A 27,470-nucleotide genomic window follows, 5' to 3' on the forward strand; every position below is an offset into this window, starting at 1 on the left:
AAGATACCCCAACGCAGCAGAGCTTTATATCCCTCCCACTTCTAATGATCTTTAGTCATTTTCTTTTGCCTCCTGGTGAGGATAAAGGTGCATGCTTCTTCTGAGGCTGCCTTTAGCAGGAAAGGTTTGTAGGTTGTGGTGACTGAATAGTAACATCTCCCTGCCTTCACTGTTTGTCCCCTCCTATTCACGGTGATGGCTCATGGACTCTCATTTTCTGATGAAAGAAAACAAAATGTATGCTTACCTGATAAATTAATTTCTTTCATGATGGTGACAGTCGACATGCCCCATCCTTTATTTTTATTTTTTATAAAAATCGAAAGAGAGAGAACAGAATTTTTTTTATGCAAATTACTCTTAGGTCACCCTAAGAGTAATGGGGAAACCAGACATGGACTCCATGCACACTTGCCCTTAGAGAGATACAACTGCACCTCACTGACGAGGCCCATAAGAGGCCGAAACGATCGTCTAGGGTTGTTGCTTCCCTTGTTCAGAGAACAATTGCCTGGTATTTCGGTGCTGGACTGTCATTGGGCAGGGTCAGACTGATATGCTTCAGGATATTTTTTCTCTGTGAAGGGGCATAGTGTGCAAAAAGAACTGGCACCCTGAGGAATTCAATAAAAATGAACATGCATGGAAGTTATTCCAGCTTCTGTTCTATATCATGGAGTGCTGTTCTCTCTCTTTCGATTTTTTTTTTTTTTTTTAGATGGTGACAGTACTTGCTTTGCACTGCTTTATCTTTCCTGCTTTCTTTTTTTCCCTAATCTACTTGGCTATATGAATGGCTGAGGATTATGGGAAGTGGGAGGGATTTAAAGCTCTGGTGTGTTAAGGTGTCTTTTGCCTCCTAGTGGTCAGGAGGGGGATATTTTCTCATGTGATGGCTTGTGGACACTAACCATCATCAAATAAATGAATGTATTAGATAATTATACATTTAAAAAAAAATGTTTATTGTAGATTCAGCTCAATACAATGGAAGAGAAAAGTACTGTATAAGAATGCTCTACATATCAATATTTGCAATAAAATGCAGTTCCTGCTATTTAAACAACTAAAGCCCCATTATTATTGGTACTATTTAGCTGAGTCTCATACAAATAGGGCATTGCCTATCCCTTCGGCTTTCATAAAGTCCTTCAGGAAGATGCTGGTATTAATCATACATACATACGTCACTGACAAGCAGTTCACCAGACCTGCTCATGCAATGCCGCCCCCTGCTGATTTGTGGCCAATCGGCCACTAGCAGGGGGTGTCAATCGGCTTGATCATATAGGATCAGGTGGATTGAACACCGCAGTCTCAGAGGCAGCAGACAAGTTATGGTGCAGTGGTCTTTAGACCACGGCTTCATAACTGCTGTTTCCAGCGACCCTGAAGGCTTGCGTGGAAACAAGGGGAACAAGGGCCCTTCAGTCCTTGTTAAATCAACCCATAACTTTTACTGTATTATCCCTAGCTTCCCTTCTAGGGATGAAGCCCGATTGATCAGTGTGTATTATTTGGGGAAGAACTACATTTAGCCGCGATGCTAGCACTTTGGCATATATTTTGATATCAGTGTTCAGTAGGGATATTGGCCTGTTATTTTCCACTTTAGTGGGGTCTTTGTCTGCCTTTGGTATGACCAATATGTGGGCCTCTAGTATGTTTCTAGGCCAAGGTCTGCCATTATCTATAGAATAAAACAGTGAGGCAAGGTGTGGGACCAGAAGATGTTTAAATTTCTTATAGTAAAGATCGGTAAAGCCATCAGGACCTGGGCTCTTATGTAGAGGGAGGAATTTAATAGCTAATAATATTTCCTGGATAGAGATAGGATCCTCTTATGCTTTCGTTTTTCATAGGAAGTACAGGGAGCTTGGCTTCTGCTATATATTGTTCATTAATTAAGGAGGACTCCACAGAGGGTGGATTTGGGGTGCTACCTAAGAAATGCCCCCCCCATGGAATTTGTGATTTTATGTATAGAGGAGGTATGTTTCTGCTCTCTTAATGTTCTTGCTAATAAGGGTCCAATTTTATTAGCGTCAGCAAAATATGTTTTCTTGAGAAAGAAAGCATTTTTGTACTCCTCTATATAATAATTTTGTCCTGCGGGTTCATTTTGTGTTGGTTCTCTAAATTTCTTATTGTTTGTAACATAGTTGTATATGTTTCTCTATATTGTTTGGTAATGCATGCTTTGTATTTGATGAACTCGCCCCTTATCACTGATTTATGCGCATCCCATAAGGTGTGCGGTGATATATCAGGCGTATCATTGAGAGTGAAATATTCATGTAGTGTTTCTGCAATCTGTGAGATGAGTACTGGGTTCTTTAATTTTTACTAGTCTCCACACAAAAGGAGATAAGGGTGCATCAGACCAGTTCAGAGTGATATTCACCATTGCATGATCTGACCAACTTGTTGGTTCTATGTCTGATTCCCTTATTAAGCTATATTGATTGGTCCTCAAAAATATAATCGATACAGGAATAGCTTTTATGGGGGTTAGAGAAGAATGTGTAATTACTTTGTCCCGGGTGTTTAGCCCACCAGATATCGATTAACGCAAAGTTATGAATTTTTGTTCCCATATCTTAGAGGGATTTGGGAGATGTGCTGCAGTATCCTGCCGAGCAGTTAAGTTTTGGTTCAAAGGCAGTATTAAAATCACCTGCTAAGGGTCCCTTTTGTATTTGGAGGATTTTGCAAGTGATTTTTTTGAGAAATTTTGCTTGTTTCGAGTTGGGCTTGTAAATGTTAACTAGTGTTATTGGCCGGTTATAGGGGGGTCCTATCATTATGAGACATCTGCCCCCGGGGTCTGAGTCAACAGCAATAAGCTGGAAAGGCAACATTCTATGTATTAAGATTCCTCCCCTCTTCTTAGTATTAGATGCAAAGTGTCCTATAGGGAAATCTTTACTGGAGAATTTTGGTGGGCAGTCTTTGGGGAAGTGGGTTTCCTGGACAAATACAATGTCAGTTTTGGTTTTCTTGAACCACGCTAGAGCCACTGATCTCTGTCGGGGAATTTAAACCCTTGGTGTTTTGGGAAATTATCTTAACCGTGTGTGTCCCTATGCATAAGTAGGATGGGTGCGCTATGTACATTGGGCAGATCAGGTACATTTCAGTTATCAGGAAGGTAGTATATAGGACCTTGTGTGTCTGTGCTTTGGGGGGGGGTGGTGGTATAGGGTATTCTAGGCTTACCTGGGTTTCAATTTTCTTAAAGTGGATTATTTCCCAACTGGACCGATAGGGATGAGAAAGAGTAGGGTACAGTATAGAAAGTAGGGAAGGTATAAATCTTTGAGTGGTACATATGTAATGGTACAAAATAGATATCAATAAAACAACATATAAAATCAAACAATAACAGCAATCATAATATACTCAAAATAGTACAGGGGAGGGGAAAACATAATTGCTACAACTTTTGGTAGCAGGTCGGCTAAGAATTTAGCTAAGGGAACCGCAATCCCTTAACTTTTCAACTTTACAAACAAAAAACAACAAGGGCAAACATTTATAACCTTTTGATTTGCCTTAAAAAATAATTAAACATAATTAAGCACTAACAGCTCATAACATTATGACAAACAATTTTGTGACCTAGGGCACTATAAGGGTATTTATTTATCTTAGGGGGAGACTAGAGCGAGTGAGGACTTGTAGTCTCTCGTTGGCACTACATTAGTGATACCCCAGATATGAGGTGTCAAATGCGGCAATAAACATAATGGCCACGTAGAGGAAACACTTTGAGGGAAGTTAGGGGCCTAAGAGATGGCAAGTGGTTTTAATGCCATACTATGAATAAAAAAAGTAAGTAATACTTAGTGAAGAATGATCACAGTTCACGTAGGTAGTTCTTTCCCCACTGTCTGTGGGTTTGTGAGATTCCTAGTTGAGCCTTTGTTTCTCCTTCTGTGGGAGGCTTGTATCCATTCTTGCCTCTGTGGATTAGATGGGATTTCATCCTGTGAGGTATCGTGGAGAGATGGTAGAGTCGGTTTTTGAATGTCCAGTTGTGTACAGAAGATATCTAAGTCCTCCGGTGATCTATATATTGCTATTATGTTATTCTTATTGCCCTAAGACAAAAGGGGAAGCCCTATCTATATGGGATGCCAAGACCCCTTTGGTGTATTGTAGGGTATTTGGCTTCTTTTCTTTTGGCCAATGTCAGTTGGCTGCGATCTGTGAAAAACTGAATCGAACATCCCTCATAAGTAATAGGTGCTTTCTTCCTTGCGGCCATTAATACATCCTCTTTATCTCTGAAGCTTGTAAACTTGAGGATTACATCCCTTGGGGGGTGAATCTTTGGGTGGAGGTCGTAGTGCTCTATGATAGTGGTCGAGTGGAAATTCGATTATTTTCTCAGTTTCCAGGAGTTTATTGAATAGTTGTTGGAGATAAGAGAGTAGCTCAGCTGATTTAACATTCTCGGAAATACCCTGGATCCTAATATTTTGTAGCCTTCCCCTATTATCCAGATCCTCTACCTGGTCCTGAATTTGTTGAATCAGGGAGGAATTATGTGAAGTTTGGCGTGTCTTTAGATCCAGCATTCTGTCTGTTTGCTCTACATCTTCTTCAAGCTGATTTATCCGATGAACAATCTCATTTATTTCTTTTTTTACTTCAGAGAGGCTGCTATACAATTAGAGAAGTCTTCTTTAAATGGTAGAGACTGTAAGTCTGCCTTTGTAAGTGGTGTTTCAGTCCCAATTTCCAAGTCTGCATCTATGGGTGTAGGGGGTCTTTTATCTGTGGTATCTGCAGAGTCTATTGCAGAGGTATCCATTGCCTTGAAAAAAGGGTGTACTTTAGTAGTTGGTTTTGCAGGGCCTTTGCTTGACTTATCCGCTCTAGACGCTCTCTTAGACGCCATTTTGGAAATGTTTTCAGATCATTCAGAACTATGTAATATAACCCTTTATATCCGTTTATGATATAAATAGATATGCTGGCAGAGATATTAGTCCCCCAATATTGAATTTTATTTGGTAAGTGTGTTATTTAGTGGCAGCCATCTGTATAGAAGTGATCCTCCAGGACTCCCTTACATATAGCTTACTAATATGTATACAGATGCCCCCTCATACTGTCCTTGTTAGTGCAGATATCAATAAAAGCCGTTATAGCAAGTTTACATCATCTTTGTGTGAAGTATATTTTTGTAATAGTGGACGTATTCGCACTGTTGGTACATTAGTGGAGCCGGGTTATGCAGGCTATGAAGGAGAGGTAGTCAGAAGCATTTTATGTATGCGTTGTACTCATGGTCCACGTGGGTTCATTTCTTAGGAGCTCACTTTTTCTAGTTAGCCTGTCCTCAGATCTACTGACCAGATCTATCTGATTGCAGGAAGACAGTTTTCTGTCAAGTCACAGAGTCTGTATGGCTGTATGGCGCCTTTATCCAGAGTTGTCGTCTGTGTCTCTGAACTGCGTGCTAGCAAGGTAGGTCACGGCCGCATTGTTGGCCTTTTGGGACTGCCACTCTATTGTTGCGGTAATTTGACACTCTGATGCTCCACCGGATGATCCCTGAGTGTTAATGAAGCGGGTATTTAAGCTCTCTAGCAGGCTATCACGCTCCCGTAATTCACCGGCCTTACTTCGGAGCTACAACTGCTCACATCCATCTTGGAAAAGCATACAAAAAAATTGTTTTTAACTAATCATTTGTGATTACAAAATAAATAAAAAATCCATGATTAGTTCCAGGAGTCATTTGGTTAAACCACATTTTGACAATATTATTCCTTTGTTAAATGAAATTGTTTAACCCCCTATTTCTTATGGAAGATGTTTTAAAAGGAGCAGCTGGACAAAAACAGGAAAGTAAAATGAATGTACCAGAGTGGCATCAGCAGTTATGTAACAGTAAGTCTAAGAGGTTAAAGCACCAGAGGAAAAGCTAGAAAACATCTTAAACTTAAAGTTAAAGTAGTAGTTAGTGCTACTGCTACAAGCCATCAGTGGCAACAATATATTTTTTTAATGATTTTTTTATGGGGTAAAACTAGGCCAAGAACAAAAGTAAAGTGTACATACTTGTTGGCTAACATAAGAATCAATCCACCTACAATGAATATTAAATGACTGGATATAGTAACTGAATAGTGTAAATTTTCATTTTTGATACATAGTCTGCAGAAAAAAATCTTTATTACCTTTACAGTAACAGCTTTAACAACATGAACAAAGGAACTAATATTTTGCTGCACTATTATTTGTTCCTTTGTTTTTCGTTAAAGGGACTGCTCATTTATTTATTTATTTTGCAGGATTTGTCCAAATCCACAAGCCTATTAAATATATCCAGTTAAATGTTTTATTTTACTGTTGTTTCCACATTATTCCTAGGATTAAGAGATGGGGCAGCGAGTAATGACCACATTTGTTAAGCTGCATTCGCAGCTTTTGAAGCTTTGTGGTACCGGTTTGCATGAGCAAGGAGGGAGATAAATCACCTTAACACTTGTCTGGAGTAATTGACATGTCCTACCTTTGTGTAATTGATCATGTGAGAGCTGGGGGCTAGATTGCACAAGAGAGCTTTTGTGCAATGTTACATTTTTCTGCTTGATACTACATCACAAATAGAGATTGTAGGCAGACAGGTTCTCTATTTGAGTACTTGTCCACTTGCAATTTAGATACATTTTCCCCATTGTCAACCCATTTTTTTTTTTTTTTTTTAAGAATTTTTATTGATTTTTCGAACCACAAGCAAACAAGAAAAAAGAGAAAAGTTACAGCTTCCATGAACCATAATGGATCTTATCGACTAAACAGAAAAAATGCATCAAAAGTATAATATCACAGTATAATCAAATGAGATACCTTAGTTCCACTGGATCTCAGTACATATTTACCATATTTGCCAAGAGAAGGGGGGAAAAAAAAAAAAAAAAAAAAAAAAAAGAAGGAAAGGGGGGGGGGAGAGGGAGGATGGGGGGGAGGGAAGGAAGAGCAAGGGAGAGCGGGAAAAAGAAAAAATGACTTACTTAGTTCTCCCCCCTCTCTCCGTCCGTCAGTCCATCGCCCATGATCTGGGTAGTCTTCCTATCTGAATCTGATGTTGAAACCATTCAGACCTCTTGAAAACTGACACTATTTGCCTCTGGCTAGTTCCAGAAAGGGATAAAATCATCTCCTTCCATTTGTTAAAAAATTGTCGAAGTTGCTTGTTGTTAAAGATTTTTATGTTATGTTGATCCAGTAATATTTGGTATTGGGCTTTTCTAAGAAATTCCGACAATCTGAGATCACCTCTACTCTTCCAGTTAGAAAGGATCACGTTTCTCCCTACCAGTATCATAGCGTTCAGAAATTTGTGGTTAAATCCCGGTTTACTACTATTGTGTTGAAACAGTAGGAATATCTCAAGTTGTGAGAACCTTGTCTGGACTCCCATAACCTTGTTACACCAAAAGTTGACTTTGTGCCAAAATTGTCTTACTTTAGGGCATTTCCAAAAACAGTGGGCTAGATCTGCCCTTTCATGTCTACATTTGGGACATTCCCCAGCTGTTATATTGCCCCTCCATAGGGCTATTCGAGCCGGGGGTAGGTATGCCATGTTCAGTAATTTAGTATGTGATTCCCACCAAGTGACTAGTGTTGTTGCTTTCATTGCCAGTCTGACACTATCGGCTATCCGTTCTTTCCCTATTTGGGGGAACATTTTATTCCATTTCCTAAGTAATCCCTCCATATGGGCTTCCCCTTGGATGTTCATTAGCATTTTATATACTCTTGAAATTTTTTTAGCCCCCTCGGAGTAAGCACAGATTACACTATTAACTACCCCCTTGTCTAGTCCGATCCCTGTTTCATTTCTTAAATCTTAAATCCAATGTCTAACTTGTAGGTAGGCATAAAAGGAGGACCTTTCTAAGTTGTATTTACCTTTCAGTTCCTCGAAGGTTCTAACTACCAATTGGTTTTCCTGACACAATTGGCCTAATGAGCAGAGTCCTGCCTGTGCCCATCTGGAGAACACCGATATGTTCAGACCTGGTGGGAAGCTTGGATTCCCTGTCAGTGGGAGGAAAACAGATTTACGAAAATTGCTCTTAGTTGCTAAACATACTTTCTGCCATGTCTTAACCACATCTTGAATAGTCACATATTGTGCTATGTTAGATGGTAATTTGCTCACTGGATTATGTATAATTGCTTTTAAATCAAAAGGGGCCACCATGTGCGACTCCAGGTCATTCCATGTAACATGATCTCCTTCAGTGATCCAATCTAATGCAAATTTACAGACATCGGCGTAATTATAAGTTCTAATATTTGGGCATACAAGGCCTCCACTTTGTTTTGTCAATGTCAAAGTTTCAAAGGCTATTCGTGGCCTCTTCCCCCGCCAAATAAAGTTATTAAAGACCCTCTGGAGCGTCAGAATATCATTCTTGTATAACAACAATGGGAAATTTTGAAGAAAATACAGTAGTTTAGGGAATTTAATGGTTTTTATAAGCATAACTCTAGCCGTCATACTAAGTGGCAAGTTAACCCAATTTTGAACTTTTTCCTGTATTTGTTTGATGCATTTAACCAAATTAAGTTCGTACCACTCCCTAGGATTACTACTTAGGCTTAAGCCTAAATATTGTATGCATAATGTTTCCTGAAACGGATGATTTATTGTTTGGGCTGGTTTCTGGATCCATAACAATTCCGATTTCTCGTTATTGATCCTATAACCGGAAAGGGATCCAAATAAGCCGATTATAGATAGGACTTGAGGTATGGAATGAGTTGTATTGCTTAAAAATAATAAGAGATCATCCGCAAAGAGTGATAACACCATCTCCTGTTGACCTATTCGAATCCCCCTTACCTCCTGTCTTAAGTAGATTGCCAGAGGTTCTAAAGATAGGTTAAAAAGTAATGGGGATAATGGGCACCCCTGCCTTGTCCCCCGTCCTAGAAGGAATTTGTCTGATGTTTCGCCATTTACTATTATTGAGGATACAGGATTTTTGTAGATTTTCTGTATGAATTGATAAAATGCCCCTATCAGACCGAACCTCTCTAATGATTCAAAGAGGTGGTCCCACCCAATCGAGTCGAACGCCTTTTCGGCGTCGACTGTAAGGATCGCCAAATCATGTTTACTATGGGATTTTTTATGCTCTTTATTGGCAAAATAATCCAGAACCAGCTGAACTCTCCGTATGTTTTTAACTGAGTTCCGACCTGTCATGAAACCGGCCTGATCAGGATGTATCATATAACGCAGGCTTTCCTTGAGCCGGTTGGAAATAATTGTTGTTAACAGTTTGTAGTCCTGATTTAGAAGAGAGATTGGTCTATATGATGAGGGGGAGCTCGGGTCTTTTCCCTTCTTTAAAATCAGGACCCCATTTGAAGCTGTGAACAGAGGAGATTGCGGTTTATTTCCAATGAAATAATCATTAAATATTGCCTGTAAGAGAGGGAGAATTGGTTCTCGTAATAATTTGTAAAATTCGGCCGGTAGAGCATCCGGTCCCGGTGTTTTGCCACCTTTAAGGTTGGTTATGGCATCTGATATCTCTTTTATTGTAATTGGTGCATTCAACCTTTGTAGGTCTTGATTTGTAATCTGGGGTGTTTTAATCTTTTGCCAGAATTCCTCTTTTTTGTCCTGATCTATTATGGTGGGGGAATATAGCTTTTGAAAATAGTCAAGAAAAACTTGTCTAATTTCTGAGCTTTTATTAAATCTCTTGTTCTGATATGTAATAGTTGAAATAAAATTTTTCTGTTGTCTATTCTTAACCATTTTTGATAGTATTTTGGCTGAAATACCCTGATTTCCTGTGAAGAAGGCTTTTTGCTTCCTATCCTCTTCTACCATCATTTGATTCAGAAATAAGTCCCTTTCTCCTCTAATCTTCCTATATTTATCCCAGTTCAATACAGTTTTATCTTGAATGTAACGCTCATATGCCTTTTTGAGTGTGTTGGCTAGTTGTTCCTCTCTCTGGCCCCTTTTTCTCTTCATCCTAATTAAGTATGCTTTTATTTCACCCCTAAGGACTGCTTTTGCGGTCTCCCAGAGGATTTCAGGTTTGTCCAAATAGTCTTTATTATGTTTAAAAAATTCTTTCCATCTTTCTTGTAACCAAGACTTAAATTGGATGTTCTGTATTAGGTATTGGGGGAAAAAGAAACGCGCATTGCTGTTCCGAGTGGAGGCCCCGTATTGAATCTCTAATGAGATAATTGCATGATCAGATACTTTAACCTCCTTAATCTCCGCTTTTATGTCAAACTTCATCAGTTGACTGGAAACTAGAAAAAAATCTATCCTGGAGAAAGATCTAAATGACCTGGATTCGCACGTGTAGCCCCTCTGATCGGGGTGCTGAATTCGCCAGATGTCCTTTAGTGCCAGTCTTTGGCAGAACTTGTGGAGAGTTCTGGTCTCCCTCGTTCTCCTATCCCTCGCTCTACTGTTAAATCTATCTAGAGTGTGTGAGAAGGTCATATTATAATCTCCCACTACTATTATGTTGTTTCCAAGAAACTGAAAAAATTTCAATCCTAATGTTTCCCAAAAATCTCTATCCGTTTTGTTAGGACCATAGAGGTTACAGAAGATATACAATTTCCTGTCTATTTTAATTTCCAAAATTTGATATCTGCCCTCCGGATCGTTATAAACTGATAAGATTTGGTAGTTTAGATTCTTATTTAGCAATATAGCTAACCCTCTTTTCCTCTGACTATAAGGTGTATATAAAACCTCCCCTACCCATTTAGTTCGTAATTTAGCAGCTTCTACCGGGGGTAGGTGCGTTTCCTGAATGAACGCTAAATCCGGTTTATGGGAACCCAGAAGTTTTATCATTAGTTTCCTCTTAATGGGTGAGGAGATTCCTCCTATGTTCCAAGACAACAGGTTTAATCTATTCATCTATATTTACCATTATTTTTCCGTCCACAATCAACCGTATTTTGGAGAAAGAAGGTGGGCGACACTAGACGGGGGAGAGAAGAGAGAGAGAGGGGAAAGGGAGAAAAAAAAAAAAAAAAAAAAGAAAATTTGAAAAGAAGATAAAAAGGGAGGGAAAGAATCCCAACTCTTGACGAAACTAACCAGTCTCCTATCTCAGCGATCTGATTATCCATACTACAAAACCTATATTTCACAATCAAAATTCTAATCTCATTAATCCAAGTCGAGCATTGTTGGGGGAGCTGGCCTCCCCCAATGGTACTAGCCCCCCTTCCCAACATAGTTAAATACATACACATCAAAGAAACAAAAGGAAGGGCTAAGACATGCATTAAAAGACAACATAAACTTAACAAAAGTGTCCTTTCTGGCTTTTTGACCACCTTCCATCTCATAATACCACATTTCCGCCTAGGATGTTCCCTAACTCCACTATATTCCATTTTTCTGACAGTAGGCCTTGACCTCTCCAATTTTTGAAAAGGTCAACGTGGCGCCATCCTTCTCCAATACAATTTTGGCCGGATACAACAATCTAGCCTTCAGATTCCCATTGATTAATCTGGAGCAGTATGGCGCCATTTCCCTCCTCCTTGCCTGGGTTTCTGTGGAGAAGTCTTGGAACAATAACAGTCTTGTCTGGCCTACCTTAATCCCCCCATTCTTGCGATATAATCGTAGAATGTGGAACTTATCCTGATAATTTAAAAACTTAATTATAACTGGTCTGGGTCTCTGTGTGACCGTAGAATTATCACGTATTGGCCCTATTCTATGTGCTCTCTCCACAGGGATCACCAGATTCTCTATCTGACTTCCAACCATTTGAGGGAGTGTGGTGGAAGCAAATTTTAGGAGGTCCGCATATTCTGCGGATTCAGGAAGCCCAATAACCCTAAGGTTATTGCGCCGTGACCTGTCCTCTAGATCTTCTAACTTAGCTTGTAGTGTATGTATGATCTTTTCTTGCGTCTCATTTATGGCTTCTTGAGTAGAGAGCTTATCTTCTACATCAGAAACTCTTGTTTCTAATTCTGTAAGTCTAGATGAGAATTGCTTAACTTCTGTTGACAGGTTGCTTATCTCTTGTTTTAAGGCATTAAACTGAGGCATAAATAGTTCAGACATTTGATTTAATAATGTTGCAGTATCGATACTGCTCAGGCTTATGTCGCTGCAAATCTCCGGCTCGGTAGACTTAGTTTTTTATCCTTATGTTTGGGTGGCATCGCGGGTGAGTTAGCTTTAGAGTGGGACATGTATTTGTCCATGAGTAGAGAAACAAAATACTTGATTCCAGTGATATGAAGAGAAAAAAAGAGAAGAAAAGAAAGAAGAATAAAAATAAATAAGTGTAGTGAATCTATCGGGTGTGAAGGCAAAACCAATTACAAGTGGGGGAGTGGGCAGTGAAGGTGTATGGGTAGGGGTAAAGAAAAAAAAAGTGATCTAAGGGGGGGGGAAACACACTGAAGAAGCCCCCAGAACCAGGTGTGTATACAAATGTGATTCTAGCGCGTTACCATCCAAAATCGGGACCTCAAAATCAGGATTGCCTAAAACACTTAGCCCAAGTATTCCAGCGAATTGTCTGCCGCCTCACTTAATTTTAGCAGTTTGATTTAATAACTGCGACTGTAAGCACTACAGTGTATCTCTCACTACCTCTAATGAGTTTTAGACTCCTAAATTTCTAAATGATGGTGGTTGAGCTTTCTATTCCCAAATTAATAACCTGACAAGATACTTCTCTAACTAAATAGACTCAGTCTTAATTGGTTACCTGTCTAGTAGATCTACTTATAACATTGTAATATGTCTCTATTTGCCTTAGGTTATTTAAAGTTTGGGCCTTTGATCATTTAGCCAATATTTGGGCTTCTGATCAAACTCCAACATTTTTAAAGGGTTTTTCTTAGGATCACTGTGTCAACATGCAGACCGTCCTCTTGACAGTCTAAGCATATCGACACCAGCCTGGTCCCAACGTAAAACAAAAATGGGACCAAAAACTGCCAATATCTGTCTCCTGTAAAGCCTGCAAGAGGATTAATTTGTAATTAGAACATATATCAGCAATATCCTTTTAAGAAAAAAAAATTCCACCATCAATTAATTCCAAAAAGCGGTAGAGAGAGAAAGAAAAACAGGAGACACACAGAGAAACAACTTAATGATCAGCACAGCTATAGCTGTTATATAACAAAATCCCTTTGCTGGGCCTGAGTCCCTGTATCCAGGCACTGGGTCTCACATCCGATTGCTAGCCAGCATCTGATCACTTGAAAGAGATTGTTATTCAATCCAGAGTTACTTCTCTTAGTAACGTTGTATACCCAAAAATGTCTTTCCTGGCAGGATTGTAATTAATCCTCTGTTCGTCCTCTCTCTAGCTAGGGAACCTTCAGATATAACCTAGCTGGTCTATGTCCACCAAGTATACTCCAGTAATATTCAGTATCTGCACTGCCAAGGTTTTAAGTATACGAGGCTGTCATTTTATTTTATTTTGAGGAGTTCAAAACAGAATATGCGGCTTAATACCCTTGTTTGCAGAAGCAGCCGTTCCTCAGAAGATATCCCCCATCAAGGGGCCTTATCGGCCTCTCTCGCTGTATTTGCTGCCCAGCAAGATCCACCTCTCAAGCTCTGACCCCAAAATAAACGTGAATACTGGCTTATTAATTTTATCAGGGATTTAATCAAGGGCCCTGTTATGTCCTAACTCCTCATGTGTGGCCGGACATAAGCCTCCATGCATCATAAGGCACAAGGATAGTTCAGCATGTAACTCACCGCTTGCTGGATACCTCTAGCGGCTCACTTTCTATTGTCTCCCAGGGGCCACTGTCTGCTCGTGTAGCTACAGGTCGCCTGTCTTCAGCGTGCTTCAGAGCACTCCTCCGGCGGCTCTCAATGTCCCGGCTCACTTCCGCTTTAGTGCGTCTCACTCCGCTGTAGATCCGGCACCATACACGGCAGGCACTCGCTTCAATAGCAGGAAAGACACGGCTCGAGACGTCTCAGGCACACACAGCCCTCCACCGAGACCTCAGGCGTCCCCGTGCATCCGCGGCCCACAGGTAAGACTCCCGGGAGCCCGTACACTCGCACCACCTGCGGGACCGCTCCTCCACTCAAGTGCTTCACCAACTCCTCAGCGGCCTCACACGTAAAAACTTTGGGCCACTTAGTACGTCTCAGCTTCCCGGTATCACACCGGTACTCTTGACAGTCCAGGATGTAGGCCTAGGCGGGCTCTTCTATGTTCGCCTATGGTTATGCCCTCACCGACAGGGCCAGTAGGTATGGGCGGCTTCCCAGCGACGTCCTACTGTTTTCCGGACCCCAAAACCAGGTTGGGTCAAGGAAGATAGTCGCTCAGGTTGTTGGAAGTTAGCTCTTTCCCATAGAGCGTCGAGCTAGCGTTCCCTCTGCTAACTCCGCCCTCACCGGAAGCCTGTGCCCACCCATTCTTAGTTGAGCCTCAAATATTGTCTACGGGTAGGGTAATCACTGTAATAATGAAGGGCATCTATTGCATTTATTCAGTTGGGTAAACCCTCCTTTTACTGCCAGTAAGATCAATAACACATACAATTACTAGAAATGTTTTTAGTAAAATTGCAGTTTCTCTTCTGAGAAAATATTATTATTATTATTATTATTATTATTTTTACTTTTAGGCTGGTATCATTGTCCAATGGGGTTTTGCTTATCAGTCAGGGGGCATTATGTCCCAAAGAATACAATGACACAAAGACTTGCTCTTCCTGTTGGCTACAAAATCAAATAATAAGATTGAACATAACTCTTTTTCCATGAAAAGTTTATTAACATACGGCTAGATTATGAGTTTTACGGTATGACTATTAACGCTGAAAAATTGGCCATTAAGCTGGAATGGCCAGGAACGCATATTACAAGTCACGGAAGTATAGCTACGCAACATCCATTCCGCACTCAAAAAAATTACGTTTGAATGCAGGATTTTCCATAGCACCATATTACAGGTTGTGCAATCCGGCTAAAATGCTTGAGTTACAGCCTATACCAACACGAGCCATACCACCATCTGAGACCAGTAGTTATAGATTTTGCAAAACAAAAATGTTTCACAAAACTCATAACTAAACTGTTACAAAGTACACTAACACCCATAAACTACCTATTAACCCCTTAACCGCTACCCTCCTGCATCACAAACACTATGTTAAACTTATTAACCCCTAACCTGCCTCCCACCCACATCGCGACTATTAAATAAACCTATTAACCCCTAATCCTCCACTCCCCAACACTAAATATAATTATTAACCCCTATTCCGCCACTCTCCGACATCGCCGACACTAATAAAAGTTATCAACCCCTAATCCGCCACCACCAGACATCGCTGACACCTAAATAAACCTATGAATCCCTAAACACCCCCCACATCGCACATACTATAATAAAGTATTAACCCCTAAACCTCCAGCCCCCCACATCGTAACTACTGAACTAAACCTATTAACTCCTAAACCGCTGCCCCCCACATTGCAAAACACTAAATAAAACTATTAACCCCTAAACCTAACACACCCCTAACTTTAAATTAAAATATAACTATCTTAAAATAAATAAAAACTTTCCTGTGTAATACAAAAAAACAAAACTACCAATTGAAAAATCTAAATTACAAATTAAAAAAAAACACAAAGAAAAAATGTAAAAATTCGAAAATTACAAAAATTAATAAACACTAAATTACAAAAAATAAAAAAACTCTAAGCTTACAAAAAATAAACGAAATTATCAAAAATAAAAACAATTACACCTAATCTAATAGCCCTAAAAAAATAAAAAAGCCCCCCAAAAAAATAAATACACCCCCTAACCTACAATAAACTACCAATAGCCTTTAAAAGGGCCTTTTGTAGGGCATTGCCCTAAGTTAAACAGCTATTTTACCCTAAACAAATTACTAAGTCCCCCATAACAGTAACCCTCCCACCCAACCACCCCCCAAAATAAATAAACCTAACTCTAAAAAATTCTAAAGGGGCAATTGTATGGGCATTGCCCTTAAAAGGGCATTCAGCTCTTTTAAAAGTGCCCAAAGCCCTAATCTAAAAAAAAAACAAAAAAACCTAACACTAACCCCATAAAATCTACTCACTGCCGTACACTGAAGTTGAATGCAAGGTAGCCATTTCAAAATGGCCTACCTTGCATTGCTATTGGCTGATTTGATTCTTCAAATTCAAATCAGCCAATAGGGTGAGAGCTTCTGAAATCCTATTGGTTGTTCAAAACGGCCAATAGTATGAGAGCTACTGAAATCCTATTGGTTTTACAAATCAGCCAATAGGATATCAGTAGCTCTCATCCAATTGGCTGTTTTGAACAGCCAATAGGATTTCAGAAGCTCTCATCCTATTGGCTGATTTTAATTTGAATTATCAAATCAGCCAATAGGAAAGCAAGGTACACCATTTGAAAAGGCTACCTGACGCTCTGCGCAGGATGTCTTTGTCGTCCTGGATGAAGACTTCTTGCCACCTAGATAAAGATGGATGCCCGGACTTCAGGAACCGTGAGTAGATTTTATGGGGTTAGTGTTATTTTTTTTTGTTTTGTTTTTTGGGTGGGTTTCTTTTTGTAGATTAGGGCTTTGGGTGCTTTTTAAAAGAGCGGAATTCCCTTTTAACGGCAGTAAAAGAGCTGAATGCCCTTTTAAGGGCAATGCCCATCCAAATGCCCCTCTAGGGGCAATGGGTAGCCTAGGATTTTTTTGAGTTAGGTTTTTTTATTTTTGGGGGTTTGTGCGGTGGGGGAGTTTACTTTTAGGGTAAACTTTAGGTGTCAGCGATGTCATGGGTGGCAGATTAGGGGTGTTTAGATTTAGGGTTTATGTTAGGGTGTTAGGATTAACCCCTTAGTGACCAGACCACTTTTCCATTTGTTGACCGTTTGAGACCAGGGCTATTTTTGCATTTCTGCTGTGTTTGTGTTTAGCTGTAATTTTTCTCTTACTCATTTACTGTACCCACACATATTATATACCATTTTTCTCACAAATAAAAATGGAATTTCTAAAGATACCATTATTTTTTATCATATCTTATAATTTGCTATAAAAAATTATAAAATATGATGAAAAAATGGAAAAAACACACTTTTTCTATCTTTGACCCCCAAAATCTGTTACACATCTACATACACCAAAAAACACCCATGCTAAATAGTTTCTAAATTTTTTCCTGAGTTTAGAAATACCCAGTGTTTACATTTTATTCGGTTTTTTGCAAGTTATAGGTATAAGTACAAGTAGCACTTTGCTATTTCCAAACCATTATTTTTTTTTCAAAATTAGCGACAGTTACATTGGAACACTGATATCTGTCACGAATCCCTGAATAACCCTTCACATGTATTTATATTTTTGTTAGTGGACAACGCAACGTATTGATCTAGGCCCATTTTGGTATATTTCATGCCACCATTTTATCGCCAAATGCGATCAAATAAAAAAAAAATTGTTAATTTTTTCACAAACTTTTTCACAAACTTTAGGTTTCTCACTGTAATTATTTACAAACAGCTTGTGCAATTGTGGCACAAATGGTTGTAAATGCTTCTCTGATATCCCCTTTGTTCAGAAATAGCAGACATTTATGGCTATGGCATTAGTTTTTGGTAATTAGAAGGCCGCTAAATGCCGCTGTGCACCATACATGTATTATGCCCAGCAGTGAAGGGGTTAATTAGGTAGCTTGTAGGGTTAAATGTAGCTTTAATGTATTGTAGTAGACAACCCAAAGTATTGATCTAGGCCAATTTTGGTATATTTCATTACACCATTTCACCGCCAAATGCAATCAAATAAACAACTTTTTCACAATTTTAGGTTTCTCACTGAAATTATTTACAAACAATTAGAGCAATCATGGCACAGATGTTTGTAAATGCTTCTCTGGGATCCCCTTTGTTCAGAAATAGCAGACATATATGGCTTTGGCATTACTTTTTGGTAATTAGAAGGCCGTAAAATGTGCTGCGCACCACACTTTTTATGCCCAGCAGTTAAGGGGTTAATTAGGTAGCTTGTAGGGTTAGTTTTAGCTTTAGTGTAGAGATCAGCCTCCCACCTGACACATCCCACCCCTGATCCCTCCATGACCCTCTCAAACAGCTCCCTTGCCTCCCCCACCCCACAATTGTCACCGCCATCTTAAGTCCTGGCGGAAACTTTGCCAGTACTAAAATAAAGGCATTTTTTTGTATTATTTATTTACAGTTATTCTGCAGTGTTGGATCCCCTTAGCCCCCAACCTCTCTGACCCCCCCCCCAACAGCTCTCTAACCCTCCCCCCTCTACCTAGTTGCCACCATCTTGGGTACTGGCAGCTGTCTGCCAGTACACAGTTTGCTGAAAAAAAACTGTATTTTTAATATTTTTTTTATCTTAAAAATAGATTTTCTGTAATGTAGCTGCCCCTCCTCAGAGAGTTCAATAATGCACATTATTTGGCGTTGGTTTCACACCCTGTTTAGCGCAAAACTTGTAATCTAGGTGATGATATTATTATTATTATTATTTTTAGTGCATTTTCATATACATAATAATAATTTTTAGAGTTAAATGATAATATAACATTCACAAGCAGGTATTCAATACATGATGTCCCACATTTTTTAAGGAGCATAAATATAAAAAATATATAAAGTTTTTATAAATCCAGTTATTAACTCTGCACCTCTGGGGAATTTAGCACATTGCTCAAGCTCTGCCTATGCATATTTTAGTCCAATGCTTCTAACAGGCTACCTGTCAACCTGGCTCTGTGCTATTTTATAGTAACAGTGATCTAAAAATCCAGTAAAATGTTTCATGACTTCCAACACAATAACCTCATTTTAAAAACATATTTACTTTAAATAATGCTTTTTCAATATATGTGATGCTTTTTATTTCTAAGCCTTTACAACCCCCATAATTAACAATACTTCTGAATAAAAAAAAGGAAAATTTACCCTAATATTCAATTCTGATATAGGGCTTGATTATGAGAAGTGCAGTAACTGTTCTGCACAGCCAAAAAGGGCTTTATTGTGGCTCTTTCCAAGCGTTGGAAGTAGTGCGCGTATTACAGATTGAACGTAAATGTGTTCGCTCGAGCACAATTGAATTAACCTTGTACTGGTTAACTGTTACGCGAGACAACAAAGTTGTACTAAACGCATAAAAAATACATTTAAAAGTAAAGTTAGACTCATAACACTATTTTATAATTTATTTTTAAATGCATAAAAAATGTATAAGGGCTCAAAAATATGAGATCTCAGGTGTTAGAAAAAAAAGGCTGCAAAAGGCTTTAACATAGAGATACGTACAGTACATACACATCTAAATATGTATTTATATGTGTATATATGTATTTAAATAGTGCATTGGAGCCCTTTGTAGTCAAGTAGCTGAAAACATGTAAAAACATATTTATGCAATATCCATATTTAATACAGTTTTTAACTGTGTATTTACTGTAAATATTTCACATTCCAATGTTCTTTGCATACATAGGGGAATATGTTCTAAATATTTTTAAATGGAAATGTGAAACTGTAAATAACTATATATAATCATCTATATATATATTTTTATATATATATATATATATATATATATATTAGAATAAATAGAACAATCTATGAACATTCTTCTATGTGCAGAACATTGGAATGTGAAATATTAATATTTCATGTCAGGTTAGCACACTTGTAAACGTAATCAGGTTTGCGCAACTTGTTGGGTGTTTTTGAGCTCCATTAAAATCATTAAAGGAATAAGTTAATGCGGTTGCGATATTAAAATTTCTGTTTTTTGTGTGTGTGTGAAGACGTTTTACTTTTAATTCGTAATATGCACGCTACCCGACAAAAAGCTTACTTCTAGCGGAGTTACCGCTCCACTCATAATCTAGCACATAATATTTACAAATACAGGAAATTAATATGAATGTACTGGTGTGATGTTAGCAGCTATGCAACACTGCATATAAGACATCAAAGAAAAAATCCAATGGATAAAAGCTGATTTGTTAACTGTGGTATTATTATTTTTTTGTCAAAATAACATACCAACTGACTGTGAAAGGTTACTGAATACAAATTGTTTGCAGCAATTGTTTTTGACTGGCTAAACGTGCCGTGTTTGGAGGATCCGGTTTAAACTTGTTACTGGAGGAGGCGAGGCTTAGCACAATTAGCTTTTATGCCTCCTATGTTATTGTCTCTGCTGAGGATATTTTGGGACCAATAAAAATGAGCAACAATGGTGATCAACCAATGACTGTGTCAAATTTGGCAGGGTTAGGCTTGTGAAGTCTGAAGTATGAACTTTACGAGAATTGGAAAGCCTAGAATTAATATATGGGAAAGGAGGCAAAATAAATAATACAATTTTTTATATAAAAGCCGGACAGATAGCTCATTGTGCTAATGCACTGTTACAGAGATCTGTGGCAACCCAAGGGTTGCAGGTTTGATCCCGGCAAGGTCCACTCAGCCTTTCATTCTTCCGAGGTCGGTAAAATTAGTTCCATTAAGTTGGGTAATAATAATACTTGTTATCAGTGCCGCAAGTCGATTAAGTTTGAGGTTGTGCGCTATACAAGTATCCAATTATTATATATTTATTTATTTTACTACTTATAATTAAACATTTTATATTACAATTTCATGTCCCTTTAAGCACCTGGATGCTACTCATCTCATTTTTAGTAGCAAAACATATTTCTGCTTCCTGCTAGTGCCATTGTTGGCCCATGTCAACGGTATACAATTTCCTATACCAAGATTTCATTTTTTTCTGCTTTTTTTTCGTTTAAAGAAAACAACTTGGTAGCAACTCACGGTAAAGAAAAAAAGATAAATAAAGAAAATGTTAGTTCTGCAGATGTTCATAACATGGTGTTTCTATCTTGAAGTTGTTCAAGGTTCACTTGGTGTGTAGGACATCTAGACCCAGTTACAGCTCTTGGGGAAAAAAAATCAATTAATAAGTGGCTGCTGTAAATTAGTTTTATTTTGTTTCTATTCCAACTCCCACTGGTTTTCTCATCATTTCTTTTATCAGTGCTTTTTTATACCTTTATTTTCTAGCAGAGACGATCAGTGAAATGGATGACTTTGAATTTGCTGTGTGAGCAACTGTTTAATTTGCTTTGTTTACTGTGCAATGATGATCAAAAATGTGCCGCATCAGACTGATTACTCGATCTATTCATTAAAACACACGTCTGGCTGCTATTATCTTAGTGAGAGGAGCTTTTACCTCTGAAAAAACTAAAACAAGAAATATTTGGTTTATTATTTTGTTGAAAAACCACTAAGTTTCTCTTATGTAAAAAAATAATAATAATACTGCTCCTATTTTTTGAAGTATCTAATAACCTTGGAATACATAACCACAAAAGTCCTCAAAACTTACTATGCCATCCATTTGGGCTAATTTATTAGATTTGTAGACTCTCTCATGAATCTTGCTAATACTGTTGAATTGTAACAGTAGACATTTGTCTTCCAGGAGCACTCAAATACACTTTAATGAATAATTATGTAAATAATCTCTGTTTATTACTGCTTCAGATCTGTAAGTTTCACTTCAGGTTTTTTTTTTTGTTTTTATTTTGGAAACAGATGCATAATCTTATGTGGGAATTCTGTATTAATTTTGCAAGATACGGTATTATAAAGTAAGCACATGTTTAACAATAATTGTTTGATTTTTTTCTGCAAGGAAAAAAGCGTGGACACACAACTCTATGGCGCTGAACCTAAGATAAAGTCATCCTCAAGTGTGTTCTGACTATCAAGACTTTGGACCTCTCCATCCTTGTGTGAAGGATTAGAGTGAAAGCTAACAGTTGGAATATAGTCGCATATTACATTTTAATTGTTCATGTATTGTTTGGTGCTGGTAAGAGAAGTGGTGGGCATGTTTTTTGTTGTTAAAATTGTCAGTTGTCACTTTCATGAGCCCAAGTGGGAACTTGTGTTCTTGCTTCTTAGTTGCAATATAATTGTTATCACCTTATGGAGTGTAATCTTTATACCGGGCTCACCAAAGAAGTCATTCATCAACTGAGAGCACTTGAACCACAATATGGATGGATAAACTCATCACCTCACTCCTCACATGGCTTAAAATGGTATCTACACAATGTTCTTCTGTCTTTGGTTTGTTTTATATGGCTCCACAGATTGATTATTTTTTTTTTTTTTTTAAAAAACAAACATTTTATGGGTTTTTTTTATTCAGTGGACGCACATTTATTTTTTTGTCATGTTTGAATTTATTTAAGGTCCACACCCCTATGAACTTTAAAGGTACATTAAATGCAAAAATTAACTTCTGTAAAGGTTTAATTATGCATGTTAAAAATAGTAGCAGTCTTTCATTATCTATGTTGTTCCCTTTTTTTTGTTGTTGTTTAGTTTTTATCTACTGTCCCCTCCCAGAGAGGAGTGCATTTTCCAGAATTCAAAACTCCCATTTATAGTTGTCCCTAAATGACAAAAAGAGGGGAGATAAGATTAACACACTCAAATGATTTCTCAACATTTATCTCCCTAGACTATAAATCTATTCACATTTTGTTAACATGCAACTCCTTTTAAGTACTTATTTTGTGTACAGACCGTTTGCAGTGTGGCGTGTAATTACTTATATAAGAAACTATTTTAATGTCCCTTTAACTATCAGTTCAACTATTTTTACACTGTGACAGCTATTTGTATGAATTTATTAATTATGTGATACAAGGCAGAACTTTTTGTTGGTGATTTTACAAAAAATAAGACTTTATTGGGCACCAGGATAAAGTCTGTGGTGGGACCCAATTTCAACAGTGCCCCTTTCCAATAATAATCATTACTACCAGTTACAATTTTCAACCATAAATACAAAAAAATCTTTCATTATTATTATTATTGTTTATTTGCAAAGTGTCACCAAATTCTGATTATTAAATGACCTCCACAGAGGTGGAAACCTAGGTTACAATATGGCAGTCCCAGCTACTTTATGAATTTTTTAATATGTCAACTAATATAACTTAAAAATACATCTACATAGTAATCTCAGGGCAATCTTTCATTTACATACATCCATTATATCTATTATTTATGTAGTGTTAAATATAACCAGAAATGAGAGGGGGCGCTCTCTAACAAAAAACAGAACAGTGGACTGAAGCCCGTACAACAAACAAGCTGCAATAAAGATACAACAGTTAGGTATACAGCATCACAAAATCATATATAATGCAATCAGATACAACATTGATAACAATAGTAGAGTAATAAAAAGTCCCAAAAAGGAGGGGTAGTGCTATGCACTGTCCACAAACGTGTGTGGTATCCAAACAGAAGGCACTGGATGGACGGCTGCTCTCCTCCTCTCAGATCAATCCAGATCAGGCACTATAAATAAACACAAAGCAGAGGGGCGCCTCGTGTGTAGATCAAAAATGCCACCAGCAAAAAAACATCCATAGATGCCAAATGGGTACTCACACGTAGCAATAGCACCCTTATAGTCGCAGGCTGATAACTCAGGGTGTATTAGCTAACCCTTGTCCTAGCTTCAGACTGGAAAACAGGATGCGAGTTCCAAGAACAGTAGGCCCCAGGATGCAGTCCCAATAGATAATAAGGTGCTGTATGTTATATGTCTATGCCCCCTCTACTTATTGCTTGATGTTTTTAATGTGATTTTTAAATAAACCATTTTTAACAAAAGCTAAGTGCAAGCACCTTATTATCTGTTGGAACTGCATCCTGGGGCCTACTGTTCTTGGAACTCACATCCTGTTTTCCAGTCTGAAGCCAGGACAAGGGTTAGCTGATACACCCTGAGTTATCAGCCTGCAACTACAAGCACATAAGGGTGCTATTGCTACATGTGAGAACCCATTTGGCATCTATGGATGTTTTTTTGCTGGTGGCATTTTTGATCTACACATGAGGCGCCCCTCTGTTTTGTGTTTATTTATGTAGTGTTATATCACTGTGGCAGGCAAGTCATTGCAATAGCAGTATGGTTTTTATGTGGCTTAACTGTGGATATTATTGTGTAGCATTTAGTCATAAATTAGCAATGTGCACTTGCACAATACTTAATAAGTAGTAGGCTGCCTTTCAGCAAGGATGAGGACTGTAAGAATATTAGTGTTGTGATTGGTTAGCAAGGGACATTTTTTTCTGGGGGGCAGGAAAAAATCCACTATATACTTTTATTTTATTCTGAATTGTAACCCAATAATGTCATACTGCTGACATTTATACGGTAAAGTGACATTGAAAAGAAGTTGAGTTCTTTCTCATACCAAAACAAGTTTTGAAATAGCCCAACTTATTATTATTATGATATAAAAATAATCAAAATCTTACTGAGTCAAACACAACTAAGCTTGACTGCTCCCAAAATATGCAATTTCCCCACAATGGCACCTTTAACAGCGGATAATGACTTTCAATAAATGAAAACCAAATCAATAAATAAAAAAATAAAACTATATTACAGGCGGCTGAGCCACTCTCACCATTGACTAGGCCCACTCATCCTCATTCAGCCAGTTCAGCATTCTCTGATCTCTCCTTTCTGTCTGCATGTCACAACTGTTGAGTTCATGTAGATATATTTTCTTTGTGTTTTTACCTTTAGTTGATGGGGATGATGTTTTCAGTATAGTTTTTCAATTAGCATGATTCAATTGTCATCAAAAAAGGCTGTCAGCATTTTTGGCATGGGTAGCGCCATTTTATTTCTTGGGTCTTAGCTAGCACAGTTCAGTGGACGATATTATAATCTTTATCCGTTGTGTGCTATTGAATGATCAATGGATGTTTAGCATTTATTAAGTGGTTTTGGCTGTTGAATTTGATGTGTCCATTTTGTTGTCAATACTTAGTCAATAACTTTTGGCTTGTTAGATTGTGATTGTCAAAGTCAATGCTGTTCATTCATCACATGGGTGACTTTTCCAATAGTTTATCTAATATTTTTTCAGTACAAGAATGGTGTTATTGTTTGCATTATGATTCTTCCCATGTCGAAAATAGCGTATCAGGATCCAAAAAAAACATAATCAACTAGATTGGAATGTTTGCAGTTTGACAATTTTCTTATCAAATGTTCTGACCACACAGCTTAGAAAACAATGCCTTAAAAGGACATGAAACACAACATTGCATTTTCATTCCTTCAGATAGAGTGTCACATTTTAAAAAGCTTTCCAGTTATTTTATATGATCAAATTGACGGTCTCGTTTTTTTTTTTGAATAGCAGGTAGGTAGGCTCTGGAGCATGCAAGAACAGTAGATGGAAGCAGTGTTTTCACAAATTACATCCTTATATTACACCAGACATGTGCACTCTATCTACCTAGGTATGCTCTTCAACACAAAATATCATAAGTATTACGTTTATGTTCATAATAGAAGTAAATTGAAACTGTTTTTTAAAAGTGCATGTATATGAATTGTGAAAGAAAAACTTTGGTTTTCCTGTACATATAAGGTTTGTTTTTTGCTAACGTAAGAATTACTTCTATTACCTATACAAATTGATAAAAAAGTTAGAAACACAACCAAGAAGAGGATTTAGGTGCAGTTATACCATTCTAGCCTAGAAGACCTTGAATACCTTTGCATTAAATGAATATACAGAGAAGAGGCAACATGTATTTTCAAAACATTTGTTAAATCAGTAACTTAACCATTTGCATCCAGGGACTTGCCTCTGAAATCATAAAATTTGAACAACCGAGCCAGAAGAAACCATATTTTGCAAAGCTCAAGTTCCATATTATTCACAATGTCTACATATTTTGGACACAATTCTTACTTGATTAATCCTACAAAAATAATTAATGATACCTATAGAGAAGATGTGCATCTATTACTTTCTAGAGCAGTGTTTTTCAACCAGTGTGCCGTGGCACACTAGTGTGCAGTGAGAGATCCTCAGGTGTGCCGGGGCAGGCTGACAACAGTGTGACATATTTTTAAAATTTTGTTTGATATATATATATATATATATATATACATATATATAGATATAGATATATATATATAGATATATATATATATATATATATATATATATATATATATATATATATATATATATATATATATATATATACACACACACACTGTATTAGGCTACAATGTGTGATTTTGTAAAATTTTGGGATGGTGGTGTGCCACAGGATTTTTTAACGTAAAAAAGTGTGCCATGGCAAAAAAAAAGGTTGAAAATCACTGTTCTAGAGGTTCTAAATTGTTCCAAATCCGAATAATTTCAGAATGTGTCATTTGTCATCATTATTTGCAGGTACTGATGTAATAGATGTAAAATGTATTTTGTGATTAAAGGGATAGTCTAGTCAAAATTAAACTTTCATGATTCAGATAGAGCATGACATTTTTAAAAAAAAAATATTTATTTATTTTCCACTGTACAAAGAAGAACAAAGCAAGAAAAAAAAAGAGAAGAAAAATAAATAAAAATAAACATAGAGTTTCCAGTTGATTGTGTTTACAACATAAATCCAATCCATCAGCACATTTCATTGCAAATAACAATATAGAGTTTTGCAATATTTAAAGGGACAGTAAACCTTAAAAAAATGTTATATAATTCTGCACATAGTGCAGAATTATATAACATTACATTAGCCAAACGTTTTAAATCATAATATTGCCTTTTTATTTTTAAAAAATATCGCCGTTTTACAGACCCGCTCTCTGGGCTCTGCTGAGCGGGTCTGTTGTTTTTACTGAGTGCATCGGGCCAGCTGTATAGTCACAGCCCGGCCCGACCGCGCCATTAGACACAATGCAGCTCGCTCCCGCTGTCAGACAGAGCAGGAGCGAGCTGCATGGTGTCTAATGGCGCGGTCGGGCCGGGCTGTGACTATTCAGCTGGCCCGATGCGCTCAGTAAAAACAACAGACCCGCTCAGCAGAGCCCAGAGAGCGGGTCTGTAAAACGGCGATATTTTTTTAAAAATAAAAAGGCAATATTATGATTTAAAACGTTTGGCTAATGTAATGTTATATAATTCTGCACTATGTGCAGAATTATATAACATTTTTTTTAAGGTTTACTGACCCTTTAAGGATTGAACAACAAAATAAAAAATGTAATCAATAACGTAATTATCACAATTAACAACTGTATTCAGTCAAATTATTAGCCTTAATGTAAACTTTTTACCCTGTGTTATGTTTCTGTACAGCGGTATTTTATAATACATTAATCATCATTCACTTAGTATTCCTATGACCATGAAAACCCGCCACAACCCTAAAAAGAAAGGAATAGGAAACAAAAAAGGGGTAGCCCTCTCTCCAATTCTCTCCCACTGCTCCCCCTACCAAACACCCAGAAGCACTAACTCTGAATTTTGAAATGGAAAAATCATATAGTCAATTTCA

The 27,470-nt window shown here is 37.6% G+C and overlaps 1 protein-coding gene across 1 annotated transcript in view; it reads left to right on the plus strand.

Annotated features, from left to right (window-relative positions):
• RPH3AL (rabphilin 3A like (without C2 domains)) overlaps positions 1 to 23,028 on the plus strand; it is a 599,751-nt gene extending 576,723 nt beyond the window's left edge. Inside the window, exon 11 of the mRNA XM_053707379.1 lies at positions 21,763 to 23,028. Coding sequence (XP_053563354.1) covers positions 21,763 to 21,808 — 46 coding nt within the window. The 3' untranslated portion in view covers positions 21,809 to 23,028. The remainder of the gene's footprint in view (positions 1 to 21,762) is intronic.
• The last annotated feature ends 4,442 nt before the right edge of the window (positions 23,029 to 27,470 follow it).

This window comes from Bombina bombina, chromosome 3 (assembly GCF_027579735.1).
Source record: "Bombina bombina isolate aBomBom1 chromosome 3, aBomBom1.pri, whole genome shotgun sequence".
Taxonomy (NCBI): domain Eukaryota; kingdom Metazoa; phylum Chordata; class Amphibia; order Anura; family Bombinatoridae; genus Bombina; species Bombina bombina.